General features: G+C 36.7%; 1 protein-coding gene across 2 annotated transcripts in view; it reads right to left on the bottom strand.

The window, feature by feature from the left end:
- Positions 1-1,100: 1,100 nt before the first annotated feature.
- STK26 (serine/threonine kinase 26) overlaps positions 1,101-15,303 on the bottom strand; it is a gene marked incomplete at its 3' end in the record, with an annotated part of 37,189 nt that continues 22,986 nt past the window's right edge. Inside the window, exons 4-12 of one of the 2 annotated variants that reach the window (XM_082289471.1) lie at positions 10,389-10,445; positions 8,611-8,719; positions 8,361-8,518; positions 5,705-5,890; positions 4,915-5,063; positions 4,183-4,276; positions 3,643-3,705; positions 3,416-3,552; positions 1,101-3,008 (exon numbers count right to left, since the gene is read on the bottom strand). In XM_082289471.1, coding sequence (XP_082145597.1) covers positions 2,984-3,008; positions 3,416-3,552; positions 3,643-3,705; positions 4,183-4,276; positions 4,915-5,063; positions 5,705-5,890; positions 8,361-8,518; positions 8,611-8,719; positions 10,389-10,445 — 978 coding nt within the window. Of the gene's footprint in view, positions 3,009-3,411; positions 3,553-3,642; positions 3,706-4,182; positions 4,277-4,914; positions 5,064-5,704; positions 5,891-8,360; positions 8,519-8,610; positions 8,720-10,388; positions 10,446-15,303 lie in introns of those variants that run through there. The other variant, XM_082289472.1, reaches the window with a different exon arrangement.

The raw sequence follows: 15,303 nt of genomic DNA on the forward strand, positions 1-15,303 counted from the left end.
TCTCTATTCTGCAATTCAGACTACTTTGGTAAGATTACTTCAGCAACAATTCTTCTCAATCTACAGCAGGAAGCCTGGCAAACCAAACGAGCAAGAAGATGGATCCTGCATTAATATTTTGATCTATCTTTCCATTAGGTATCTGCCAGCAACAGAATACTGCTGATTAAGTTACACAGTTCATCAATAATTAACACCTGGGTAAAAGACAGCTCTGCTCTGGAACCAACAATACAGACATCCCTTCTTAGGAGCTAATTATAAAATACGAGGCACAGAGACTTCAGGCATATGCAGCACAGTGAAAAAAACCTTCTTGAATGGACTGTGCTACATGAGAATGAGTCTGTTTTGCACACGTGGGTGAGTTTTTCCCATGCTGTCCCACGAGGTAGGTATACATCCCACTCATTCCACAGGAAAAGGCACCATAGTTCAGCAACTAATTACAGTTGTATCTCAAACATGTCACGTTCCAATTTCCTGTGTCATTTGCTAATCCCACCTACCCAGAATTATTAGTGGAGTTGCACAGATTAAAGATCCCGTGTCAACAGGGTAGAGCCACCAGTTAGAAACTCAGGAGGAATTCCCATCAGCTCTTCCCTCAGACTCTCACAGAAAAAGAACACCTTAAGGGAAGTGACATGGAAGTAAAAACATGTTTTTAATTCTGAAAAATTTATATGGAGCTCCCTCAAGTGAGATTTGTGTTGAGGGTGCCAAGGTCAAAGTTGAGGGAGCTGTGGCACAGGCCTTTGTGACCCTTCACAGCCCCATACCGAGGCCAAAGGCAGTCAGAGCTGTGACATTGCTGCCGTGGTGGCACTGCTGGACATACCTGTCTGAGCTCACACATCCTGGGGTCTCCCCTCTAGAAAAGGAACCAAACAGAACCCCAGGACTGCTCCATCCATTCCCTGGGGCATAGCAGCTGGCAGGTGTCCTCTGCACAAGGACCGCGTGGGACACCCAGAGCTTTGCAAAGCACCCACACAGGGAACACCCTTCTCAGAACACAAGTCTGTGACAGACACATCCACACCTCTGCACAGCTGTTGAAATCCAGAAAAAAATGATGCACAACAGAACAAAGCTCATGAAAGTTTGCGGAACTTAAATATTTATTTTTAAACCATTTAAAACCCCCAAAAACATTGAAATGAGCCTCATCTATAAACAGATTTACAAGACTAACAACTACAGAAGCTAGAGGAGCACTACAGTTTGTTTCTGTGATGCAGTTATTTTGTAAAGCTTCAGATCAACTGTATTTACAACTTTTGCTGCTTTTACATTTATAAAAATATTTATTTAATCCATAACGTTATTGTTTTCAAAAACTATTTCCAGGCTTTTTTCTCAGATATAAATTCTAATTCAATTTCAGTTATATAGCAGATGAAAGTTTTAAACAGAAACTTTTTTTTAAAATTAAAACAAGGAGTTAAAAGTAATTTTTTTACAGTGTAGGCACCATTGAAAATAATTGTCCTTGGCATATCTAACCACCATCTCTCACGAGTGTCCTTTATATAAAAATGATGTAATGGCAACATTTGAGGAAAAATGCAGTATTTACTTGCACACCATTACTTTTTCAATATTTGGCAGATAAATTTCAGATTCATTAAAATTACTTTTGTGCAAAAACAAAATGTGCAGGTCTGAACCATAAAATAAACACACTCAGCCTTTATCAAAAATAAATTTACACCAACAGTTCCACAGCTAAATACTGAAAAACAACCCCAGTTCAAAACTTCAGCATAATATACATACTGGGTTGAAAAAGGGAAAAAACCAAATCAAAACAAAACAACAGAAGAGATTACCCATCTAGCAGTACCATAAATATATAACTGAAAGCAACTTTATAGTCTTACCTACTTTTTATGAAAAAAATCACTCCGTACTGCACAGTACTACCTTTTTGTGAAAGAATATCTATAACTCAGGTATTTGCATATTAACTGGTAAATACATATTTAAAATACACTTTCAGAGAATTATAAACAAATTATGTTGATGCATGGTATTTAATGTATCTCAGAACAAAAATGTGTATAAATATATTACAGGAGAAACAACACCACCACAACAGAACGCTGGTGTTACACCGATACCTGCGTGTGAGGTATGTAACATGTGACGCTCGGCTTCTCTGGCTCCCTTCCACCCAGGCATGTATACTCAGAGGAAAAAAATTAAATTAAGTTAAATTGGACTTCAGGTTTTGTCCATTATTGCCAAAAGCCCCACCCCCTCAACTGTATTGCTCTAAATTTTCCTACCATGATGATGTAAGATTGAGTTACTACTTCAAAACCTGTTCTAAAAGGTAATACACAGACTGTACATCAGGATAGACCTGTTGCTACATATCACCTGCAAACTATTGACATATTGCTCTCAAATATATTTAATCATAGAGCTGCCTAAAATACTGTACCAAATCAGAATTAAAAGAGATACTGTTGCAGGTTTGTTTTTCATGCTGGTTGAAGCAGGTGCTACAGCAATACCCTTGCCACTACATGTTTTGAATATGCTTGTGAAAAAGCTACTTTTCTCTGAAGCTTGTTAGTGATTTACAAAAGTTTAACTCATGAATATAAAAGAGCTGTACAACTCCACGTACAGGAACAAAATAGCATCAAAACATACTGTACTTGAACATTCTATTAACTAAAGTAATGGTTATTTCTAAAAGCAAAACTGCACCTCAACATTTATCAGATTAAATGGGTGAAACTACAATATTAAAAGTTGTTCTTTACAAAATAATTTCCTGAAAATATAAAACCATGTGCACTGCCACAAAATAGTTGAGTAGGTTCTTTCAAATCTTCAATCACCATCAATATGTTGCAAAGATCCAAAAGGCACAAGGAGCTCATGAGCTAAGCACTGCCAAGCCTGAAGTAGTTTTGGTGGGTTTCACTGGGTCCATACGATACAGCAGTCAATTGTGTGAAGTTTCTTAGGATGAGTCATTAACAGAAAATCTACAGATAAAAAATGCAAGTAAAAATAAATTGTTAATTATATTGTTTCAGTGAGGTAAACAGCACATAAATACTTCTGCATCACTAAACTAGTATGTGCCTTCATCTCAATGGTTCATAGGAAAAAACCCACCAGAAGTGACATTCTCAAGAAAACATTCCTGAAAGAGGTAAGAAAAAGATTCTGTCTCCCCTACTGCCTGTAAATATGCTTAAGAGAAACCTGCAGGCTAAATTAAAGCAGCAAGATATAGCAACTACAGTAAAGGTGCAGCACTTCAAGACCAGATACAGTAAATTGTTACTATTAGTTTAAGTCTCAAACAGAAGTGTTACCTATAACTACAAAGCTAAAGGTTTAAAGCACTGGACACAGCAGATCTTTCCCTTATCACTGAACTACTTACTTCTGAAATTTCTCCATGAGTTTCTTCACCATCTTATCTGTGATCCCTGGACACGCTGCTTCTGCCACATTGATGCTTTTCTCAAGTTCCTCAATTGCTTTCTTTCTGTTAGCATTATTTGTGTCCTGCTGCTTGAGCTGAGGAGCAAACCAAAAAAGATAAAAGTCAGGAAAGTTATTAGACATTTGGCTAATACTTTCAAAGAAGATTTTTACACCAACACTTACCTCAGCAAACACAGGTGTGATTATCATAGTTAAACAACTCAGGGTTTTAACAAGATCCTGATCCTAGAAGTTAACAAATAAGGATTACATCAGCATATTCCCATACAACATACACACTGCCTCTAACACAGCACATGTGATTTTGGAAGTTGAGTTAAATTTAACAAAGTGCTTAAAATACATTACAAAACCCACAAAGGCACAGTACATCAACAAATGTTACAGGATGTTGAAATAGATGCCTGATGACACATCTCAAACAATGTCATACAGCATCAGAAAAACAGTTCAGTTTTTCCTCACTAGTAAGAGTCTTTAAAATTCCCATCTCTATGAATGGATCTACAGTTCATCTGCAGTATATTTTGCATTTGAGGCTGACATGGCAGAGGAAATATCACTAACATGCATTATCTCTTGAACTGCAAAAAAACCAGTCAGTTCTAATGAAAAGTGAAGTTACTAAGTTTTATCACTATTTTCCTTAAATAGGCTTCAGAACCAGCAGTTAGAAAGAAGAACTCCCCTGTCTGTACTTACCGTCCCATTCTGGAGTTTCTTTGCATCCGGCTTCTTCCGAACGGTAGTAAAGCTCCACTCAGGGTGAGAATTATTTTCTTTGTTGCTGGACTCCCTGAAGAAAAAAGGACATGATGTACATAATACTAGCCATAACATGACACCAAGCAAGCACAGGTAACCCAAATACATAACAGGATTAGTTCCATATTCCTTAAAATAAGAAGAAAAACATGTATTGAAACATTAACTGAACTTTAAAAGAGGCTGAATAAATTGAAATGTGATCAAAGCAAACAGAAGATGTTATCTACCCACATGGCTTACCTTCTCCCATGGCATACCATTTGAAAGAGTTATCTGATAGCCAGAAAAGCAAGAGACTTACAGAAATCATGTTGTTCCACAGGCATTGTGCAAACTTCTTCATGCACCTCAACCTTGCTCTGCAATGTCTCTAATTGTGATTCAGTGGTTTTGGTACAACCACTAGCCTCAGACTAGGAAATAAATAGCACTTAAACAGAACTGAAATTGATTTCACAGAGAGAAAGTTTAAAGAGGTAACAAGCACACGGCTTGACTTATGTGTTAATCTTTAGGATCATACAAGAGGTTTTTTTAGAAGAAGACAGTAAAAAAAAGGAACAAAGACAGGTGTACAGAAATGGTATTATTACACAGAAAAGTTGCAGCAAACCTACTTAAAGAACATTATCTAAACAAAAAAAACTAAACTGAATATAAACTTACGAATCTGAACCATCGGAATCACTTTCGTCACTACTATGTCCTTCTGCTTTCCATCTCTTAAACCTATCAATCAGTTCTGTCAGATAGGAAGTCTTCTTGGCATTTTTCATAATGAATTTGTGCTTCAGAAGTTCTTTTGCAGTGGGGCGCTGCAAGAAACACTTTAAATATTTAATGTTATGCTAACATTTCATGATTTTAAATGCTAATAGGGGAGATTTAGAAATACAACAGACTTCTAGAGCTAACTTGTATAAACAGGAAGTCAGAAAAGCCAGTAATCCACATTTACGACCACGCTAAAAATACAATCAAGTCATCCATAGACTACGCAGCTTATCCTTCTATGTTAGAAGGCCACACCCAGGAAAATGACTAATGAAAACTCTCCAAAGCAACATTTCCTTGTAAGCTGAATTCAGACAGCAAAAGTTGTGCTAGAGAAAAGGATTTCAGATGATTTTCTCCTCTGTTCAAACTTCTCTTCTGATATTATCCTAGTTTAGAGTGCATTTTAGGAATCTGCCTCTGCCACTGTAATTTCTTTCAGCAGTCTCCCTCCTTCTTTTGAGTATTTTAAACAAAACAGACTAGGATAGAAACAGATATTAAAAAGCACGACTAAAATTTACAGTGGTCTCTAAATTTATAGTTATAGTTTATAGGTTATAGTCTCTAAAATTACTTCAATCACTGATGATGCACAACACCAGCAAAATATTTCACAAGCACAGGAGAGCAGAAAACAAAACTGAAACATCTTTACACACACACACATTTATCTACTCACAAATGTTGGGTCCTTATTCAGACATGCATCAATGAATTCTTTAAAAGGTTTACTGAAGTCTCCTAATAAAGTGGGAGGATTGTTTTTCGGAATGAGGAACAGAACTCTCATTGGATGCATATCTGAGTTGGGAGGCTCCCCCTTGGCCAGTTCAATTGCAGTGATGCCCAGTGACCAGATGTCAGCCTGAGAGAGGGAAAAGGGACTGTTAGTACAAAATTATGGGCTGTCATAACTAAGTATTTAATAACTGAAATATTCACATATAATGCACCTATATAACAAAATTAATGTTGATCTAAGTACATAATGCAAACATTCCTTTCTAACACTTCAGGAAATCTTGACTCACGAAGACCTGGCTGACTTAATCAGTCTTTAATAACAAACATCTAGATCATCACTTTTGTTGCAGCTGGTATTCTAACACTGCCAGCAAATTAAACGGCTACCTAAATTTACACACTTTTGGAAAAGCTTCAGAAATATTGATCTTCCTTTGATTTTTTCCATATATTAGCAACAAACTACCACAAATTTCCTATGTCTAATTCAGAGTTTGTTTAGGTATCCAACCTTGTTTGACAGCTCACTCTAAAGGAACAAGGCAGAAAGCTGAATCAAATCCAGCAGGGGATCACTTAATTTCTTTCCTAACTGACTGCTTGATGAATTTAGCTGGAGAATTATTGACAACTAGTTAGACTTGAAACACCAAGTTCACAATGTAAGTCACAGAAGAATAATGATGTACCATTTATTTTAGCTAAAAGCAAGCATTATAAACAAATTCTTTGTATCAAAACGTAGTATGATATTTTGATATGATACATTAAATACTACTATTCTAAAATTCTTTTCTGATTTTGATTTTTTTTCCCAAAAGAAATATATTATTACTTGCATCTTTTTAGATGAGCTACAATAGCTATTTAGATCACTGAAGGTGTCTCTCATTAAAAAGTGTTTGGCAATAGTTGACTACACTTGGCACAGAATCATAAGTCAAAACTGCCCATAGAGTAAACAAGGATTACAATTTGCATCTCTCCCATACTCCTCTTCTGTTCACAAGACCTAAAATAGCTGTACTTTATAGCAAAGAATTAAACTAACTCACTGTTTATTACTGAAATACATAACCAATAACTGTGTATTGGAGCAAAATTATTTGAAAGAAGAGATGGGGCTTACAAATCTCTGACACCACTAAAATGTATGAATTTCTAGTTTATTTCCCATCATTTTGGAGTAGAAAGAAGAAAGATTAAAATTCAGTACAGATACCAAAACAATCATCAGTATTAGTCTAGAAATTTAAGTGTATCCTATCCAAATTCTTCATCTTTCCTACCAAAGGCTTGTATCTTCTGTGCTCTCCCATCAGACTACTGGCATGGAAAAAAAGGGAGAAGACATTGCTCTTGCAACATACTGAGGAGATATGGAAGGCAAAAGATTAGGTTGCTGGGAAAATATAAATGAAGGGGTGATAAAGCTGATGTATACACAGGGCAAGCAGAAGAGGAATTCTTCCCCATCTGGCTGGCCAACACATATTTTTAAAGCAGGGTAGAGGGCTTTTCCAAAATGTCCTACAAAACACATTACAGTGGGACCACTGGAACCCTGAAGAGGAGAATTTCAACTTATCAGCAAGAAGCATTGTGACAAGTACACAAATTCCTTCAAGTCTGAATGATCCCAGGAAAGTCTTTTGGAGTGTGAATGTTTTCAGGACACTTCAGATATCCAACAGTTTTTTCTTTATATGCACATCACGTAAGTACAGTTTCATGTTTACTATTTGAGAAAAAGCAGTAAGAAAGTATTACTTCACACATACCAGATTTTTATTCTCTTGCTCCTATTTAAGGTTTTGTCTACAGAGTGTGTAAAGTCCAATGCCAGACTGAAACATACTGCCATTTCACCAGCCACATGTTCTAGGACATCTTGTGGTTTGACACACAGAAGAGGGGACTGTTACCTCCTTATTGTCATTTCCAGCACCAGTTCTCAACTCTCAGAAAAACATGGAAGAACTCTACTTTTCCACTGCTAGTTCACATAGGAAAACTCTCCTTCGCAATTAGTCATCCATCAAGAGCTCTCACGACAAAGGTACACAAGGTACCAAAGCCACAGCCACCAAGTTACTCTTTACCTTCTCAAGACCTGTGCTAAAATTTTCAGCATTACATGGATCCTCAGAAATACTATTTGAGAAATTATACCCAGAGCTGTGTATTAAAATCTGAGAAGAAATTGACATTTTGGCTGCCATCTTGGCTTTAAATAAACTGCCATGTCCTGGTGGCATTTTATTTTGTGAATACTTTATTACTGTTTGAATTAAATGCAAAACATCGAATTGAAACCAAATCAACCAACCACCCTACATCCAGGGAGCTGCTCTGAAAGAGACACACGACATCATCATTTTACTTGGTGACTTTGCACCTGAGTACAATGACATGTAATGACTGTATAAAACCAATTAAATCCTACTTTTAATTTTATTATTTGAAATCCTGTAATTTCAAATCTACTTCCCCCCTCCCCCTCCATACTGATAGAGCTAAAAGCAAAAAATTAAAATAAATGCTGTTGGATAACCAGATACAAAAAAGGTATGTTCTACTCTCGTACTTACTTTTGAATCATATGCTGACTGCTGAATAACTTCAGGGGCCATCCAAAACGGGGTTCCAACAAAGGTATTTCTCTTAATTTGTGTGTCTGTTAGCTGCCCAGCAACTCCAAAATCAGCAAGCTTAACATCACCTTGTTCTGATAACAAGACATTGGCAGCTGGCAAGGGGAAATAACATGATAACAAAATTAGAACACTGTTTTACAGTTTTTAAAGGCTTTAACAAAGAAACACTTGAAATGTTGCACACCTTTTATATCCCTGTGAATTTTCTTCTCTGAGTGTAGGTAGTCAAGGCCTTTCAAGATTTCCTTTAGCATAGTAGCAATCTGGAACTCATCAAATGGGCCTGCTCGCAGCTTCAGAAAAAAGATGCATTAAAATAATTTTAGTCTTGTATCTAATTTTTGCCTTGCTTTGACTAAATTAAATCTTAAAATTGAAACATGTTTTTAAAGTAAAGAACTAACAAAATTAATGAAATATTCAATGCAATATGTAATTATTCTAATTGAAATAGGTGCCACTGGAATGATCACCTTCACATCTCCTCCACATCAGTGCCAATACACTGAAAATGCTGTTACTCCTCGAATATACACTGTGTTCCCCTCAGCATTCAAAGCACAAGAAAAGCAATAACTAACTTTCCACAAAGTTGTATGTCCCTACAGGCAGCAAACATGGCAGACTGAATTTTGTAATTTAGATTAAGTAAATTAAGAAAACCAGTTTATTTCGAAACAGATTAATCTGTTGACTGTGGGTTTTAAATTTAATGATGCAGTTCTTACTTGTCCCAGCATTTTTGATTCCATGTCTGCTTTTGTATCAAGAACCTAACATGCCACTATAAAGCTGGTAGCATGGATTAAGTGTAAGCTTTGCACATTTGAAAGCTATGCAAATAAAACAGAAGAAATTAAGGTGAGTGATTAAAAAAATACCAACGACACAGCACCAAAACACCATGAAATTATGGTCAGGCAAAGTGAGGCAAGTGGGGCAAAACTTAAATTTTACTCTTCTAAGATTTTATTCTTTTACAGGTTCAGTGATTTAAACTGGCACAAGTAAAACTATTTCCCTGTTTCTGACACTCCACAGAATACGATCAATTACTCAAAAGTGTCAAAGAATACCTCACAGCCCCCTCAGGGCCAAGTTCTAGAGCTACAAACTACCACATGCTACACCTAATTACTATGCTTTTGATGAGTTGATGCGATGTAATTTCATAAAGAATTTTAAATAGAGTTGTGAAGTCAAGCACATACTTCAACTCTCGCAGACAGGACCCCAGTTAGCAAATACATAATTATCACCATTTGGTAATAGTGAAGACATGATATTTTCCCTTCTGAATCACACAAAGACTGAGCTATATTATCTTACAGGAAAGGGTGGGTCTGTAGCGTTACTGAGGCAGAGCTGCACCGAAACCATGGGGAAACCACATCCACACTCAGTGGACTGCACTTGTGCACTCTCCAGGCTACACCCTCCATGAATGCCACACTACCTGAAGTAAAAGGCACTTTCATGCTTAACTGAAAATACCTGAACATGGAAAACCCAACACGTTTTAACCAGTTAAAATTAACTGTGGCTGTGGACACACTCTTCATTCATTCCTGTGATCCAAACCTAAAGGAAACATTTTTTTACCTAAGCGTAATGAATTCTACTTGGAGGAGGTGGGAAGTGATAGACAGAGGACCCCAAACCCAAACCCCCACCACATACAGCAAGAAAAGAACTTCTCAAACTAAAAGAAACCATTGCTTCATTTGACTGAGAACAAATGAATGCTTCCTAATGCTTAGAGACAAAAAGTAAAATAGAAAAATTAACATGAATTCAATGTGACAGAACTACCATTCAAATTCACACTTTTTGGAGCATTACCACATAGCACTGATGTAGTATCAGCTGCCTCTAGGTACTTATTTTTATAAAGCGATATAAAAACACAATGAAATAAAGTTCACTGATACTTATATTGCAAAAAAAAAAATATATACTTACAAGATCTAAAGCTGACCCGCCACCCAAGTATTCCATTATTATCCATAGTTTTGTGCCCTGTAAAGAAGGCATGAGAGAAGTTGAAGGCTGCCATAAAAAAATTATATATATATATTTTATATATTTCAATAGACTACCAGCACACTCATAGGAGAAGGCAAATACAGAGTCTTGTTGATCACCTAGTTGTATGCAATTACTTCTTGTAGAATGATCACACAGCTCCTGTGAAGTCTAAAATATTAATTAATATGTTTGACTTCTGTATTTAAAAAGGAATGAAAAAACACCATTACTACTAACCAATTTCTGCTAAATAGTATCTAAAATGATTTCACTTAAAGGAACAGAACTTACAGGGGAAAAAAGTGATTAGGTGGTGGTTTAAGTTTTAATTAAATACAAATAATTATTTAAAGTGGACCTTGCAAATACCTGAGTTTCTGCACTTCCTCTGTGGAGATGTATCAACCTCCAGAACTGACAAATTCTTCTAACACTGATTTCTAGGTGATGACTTTGTCCTCAGCTTGTCACTGCAAAAGGTGGCTGGTTCATAGAAACAAAACTGGAAACATTGGTAGCAAATCTACAGACTACTTGCCTGCCAGAGTCCCCTCACATTCTAGGCAAAACTCAAATATGAATCTATGGGCTACGATTTCAGAAAATTCTGTGAATAAATGTATTTCTTTATTTAAAATAAAACCCAGTAATTAAAAATACTCAATTGGACCACAGCTGGTGAAGTACCACACACACTGTGTAAGTTTCCAGCAAATACTTACCAGTGCTAGTTCCTCACAGCAGAGCACAAGCTCAGGGCAGGAGTACTCTTTAAAGCCTCTTGCATTCTTCATTGTATACTTTCCCACCCTATGGCCTGCCCAGGGATGGAAACCTCAAGAAAACTCAGCAAGCAAATAAAGGTGCAATTTCTGAAAACACCACATCCAATCATCCTAACAAAGTGTGCTCTGTTAGATTTATACTGAATTTAAAAACCACATAATTTATGAGAGTCTATTCCAATATTATGATCTCAGCAGGGAAGGGCTGGCTAATTTTAGCAGTTTTTATAAAGCCCAACTTTGTCAGCTCAGAAGACCTGCAAGGAACTCCTGTTCAAGGCAAACATTGTGGTTACCAGACATGTTTGGAGGACTTGACTATTACTTGAAAACAGTACAGGGTAAAAATGAGTAAGTACTGTTTCTCAAATAATGCCTCAAAGAAATTGCTACTGTCCACTGTAACTTGGTGTGGACATTTTCTAGCCAGGCATGAATAACCTTTTTCCTAGCTATTTTCTGTCAGCCAAGTATAAATAGACAGGGCAGAACAACCACTATCTTTAGATTGTCACAAAGCTTTGCTGCACAAAGTGCTGCACAATTCTGATGGAAGTCTTTGGATGCTACAGGAGGATTTCTCCATATTCGAATCTGAAAAGCTGACAGTAACTTCAGGTTTGTTTTAATTGCAGAAGAAAAGAGCAAGCTCAGGTGGCTGTAATAGCTACAAGGCTAGATATTGAAAACCTCGGTCTAAATGACACAAATAAGGAAAACAATCATGGAATTCCAGTCATCAAGAGATTTATCTCTATGGTACCGTTGGGAAATCCAGCTGAAGCACTTCATCAAGCTTACCAAATTTGTGTAACCAGACCATGCCAGAACTACAGTAACTTTTAATCTTTTTCTTGCTTGAACTGGTAGGGGAGTAACGCATTTTGACAAGCCATTAAGCTGGAGGAAAACACTCACTTCAGCTATCCAACCTAACTTATCCAGGGTACCCTCCACACCCAATGGTTTATTTATTGAGATGTTAATCGCAATCAAAGTGCAATAGGGGATGAGGAGACAAATTTAGATCCTGACCTTCTACAAATATGAACAAATACCTCTATCAGGACTTAAATTATCTTACAGCCACAAAAGCTGCAATACAGCTGAAGCTTATATGATTCTACACACATTAGTGAAAGCCATGATATAAAGGTAAAACATTTTATAATTGTACGCAAATGTGTTTATTAAGGTGCATTCTTTGACTGTATGTATGTTTGCACACCACCTACCCGCATGTTTAGAAAACACTACTGATCTTGCCAGACATGCAACGAAAATTTAGGAAAAAATTACTAATGCCTAAGCTTTAAGGTTAATTCAATGGGAAACTCCCATTTGAACTTCAAGATATCCCACATTACCATGACATAGGGCTTTTGTACCTTTTTGTGTCACAGTAACTGAAAACTGGCATCAACTTTATCACAAGAACCTCAGGGAAGCAGACCTCGCCATCTTGTACCAATGATGAGGTTTTATAGATTAAAATACCTGATAACAGACAAGTAACACTGCACTGCTAGGAAACTATTAAGGGACTGTCCACACTTTTAAAAATCACATTTACAAGTTGGATATACAAGCTGTAGCTAACGAACAGCTAGGCTGCAGAATGTGAGAGTAACTTACACAGCATCAGCTGAGCTGACTAAGTTACAAGTTAGTAAATCAAGTAATTGAAAGAGATACTCCTCCCTTCTGCCTTTCAGCAGCAGGGGCATCTCAGAGAGCCTGCACACAGCTGGCAAGCCCCAGGCTCCCTGTGACTGGGCCACTCCACCATCTCCATCAGCCACAAGGCTGCCTTTGCATCCTGAAGTGCAAAGAAATTGTCAAGATACAGACTATGTAGAACAGAGTGTAAAAAAAAAAAAATCTCTCATCTGAAATGTTTGCAATTAGAACCCCCCTCACAACTACATCTCTTCTTTCATGTTTTAGCCGTAACAACTTTTAGCTATCAACTATCTTGCTGGAGGGAAAACTCAAAATGATGACAAGAACAATCTGCTTACTCAAAGATTAGTTAAAATTGATTAGAAAACCAGAGTAAGTTACAACAGAAGATGTTCCACTACAGTTCAGTTGGATGAACCAACACTTACATGCTAAACTTGAAGCCAACACATGGTCTCAGCTGTGATTTCTTCGAAGTAAAAACTAGTAAAATTTAAAGATTTAAGACAGATCTAGATTACTGAACTAGATAAACATCAGTAAGTGCTGTAGGCAAGCTGAATGCCTTTGCATTGAGGGTTTACTTTGGTATTTAGTCAGGAAAACACTAAGTCTCTTTGAACAGTGGAAAATTACAAACATTTCTAATGGCATTTCTACAGCTTCAGAGAGAGCTCCATGCATGATTAATACACTTTAATAAACTATTTCTAGTCCATAAGCATGATCTGAAACACAGCACACTGGCTCAACTGTTTTGTTTCCCTGTAAATAAAGATGCCAAGGAAAAAAAAAAAAGGTATCTTAAATTTTTAAATACCTTCTATTTACCTTATGCTCTTTTTAACCATTATCTTAAAAGGTATTTCTAGGAATTTTTCAGTGATCTTTATACATAAACAGAAGTATCCAGGAACAAACATATGGGACCACTGTAAATATGAACTTCACACCAGTTATATCCATGGCAAACGGCTTCTGATCTCTGCAGCCTAGGACTCAGCTTTGTAAGAAATAAGATGTCTTAATTTTCAGAATTTAACCTCAATATTCTTTAATTTTTAATTATACAGTCATTTGGTACATAACTGTACCCATTTCATTGTTTCAAAGAGATATTTACAATGTACAGGAAGATGAAATCCTGAATGAAGTACCGCACTTAGCTTAATAGTTAGGCTGACTGCCACTCTCAAAGAAATAGATAATAAAAAGTTAACAGCTAGAGCAATTAAGTGAAAAACAAAAAAGGAGACAGACACAACTCTCAAAATACCTGTTATTACGAAAATGAAAAGGCAGAATAAAAGATTCTTTGCACATTGAACAAAACCAATACCCTCTTTCCCCTGAGGAGTCCCAGTCTCAAGCTGAAAGATCCTGAACTAGCAACCAGGGATTAATCTAATCTAAGAACAATTTAGGCAGAAGATACTACTTTAAAAGTTGCTTTATTTACTTTTAATTACAGAATTAAAGGTACTCATTTATTTGTGGACATTTTTATTCATTTACTTGGGGAACAGCAAGAAGCAGAATACCTACCATGATACTCTGGGATGAAAAACATTCCTGTGAACAACTTTTTAGGGTTTGTGTTTGGTTGGTTGGTTGGGTTTTTTTAAGAGGAATTTCTTAGAATGGGAAAGTAACCAAAATTCCACAAACACCTCCCCAATCTCCATGCATGGAAATTTTCCCTCCCCAAAAACTTTACAAGCATGAAAAGTAAACAAGAGATCAGCATTAATCTTTCAGAATTTATCCATTTAGAATAGAAATGGAAAGAACCCACAGAGTGGTGAGGAAAGTACTGCAGCATTAACATGATTCTACACTCACCACGAATTTTTAAAAAATAAAAAATCCTAAGCAAAATTCAAAAGTTATTTAGCACTGATAGAATAACTAGACTTTACTTTCCACATCTATATTGCTGCAAATAATGAAAAGACTATTTTCTTTCCCTAGTCAATCCATAACTTACAAAGCTTTTTCCACTCCCCACCCCCCAGAAAACAAAGAAGAAACAAAACAAATCCTCACACAGCTTAATTCATCCATTTATAGCTGCTGAAATCACTCTTTAATTCTGAGATTTCACAAAACACTTTTCCAAGCAAAGCCTCTGTACTAGTTTGAAAACAAACCAGTGGGAGGCACCAAGTCCGAATAACAATTTAATAGGGAAATAAAAGGAAAAAAACTAAAAGAAAACACTGGTTCAAACTGACAGAGTCAAGATACAACCTGACTCCCTGTTCGTCAGGGTGGTGGTAGCAGTCTGGTAGAATGGTGGCTGCAGTCCTCTGAAGCGGTGATCCTGTAGAAAAGGGTCTGCTCTTCCTCAGAAGGTCCAGTGGTGGCTGTGTAGCTCCTGT

Source organism: Coloeus monedula (genome assembly GCF_965178545.1).
Source record: "Coloeus monedula genome assembly, chromosome: 12".
Lineage (NCBI taxonomy): Eukaryota > Metazoa > Chordata > Aves > Passeriformes > Corvidae > Coloeus > Coloeus monedula.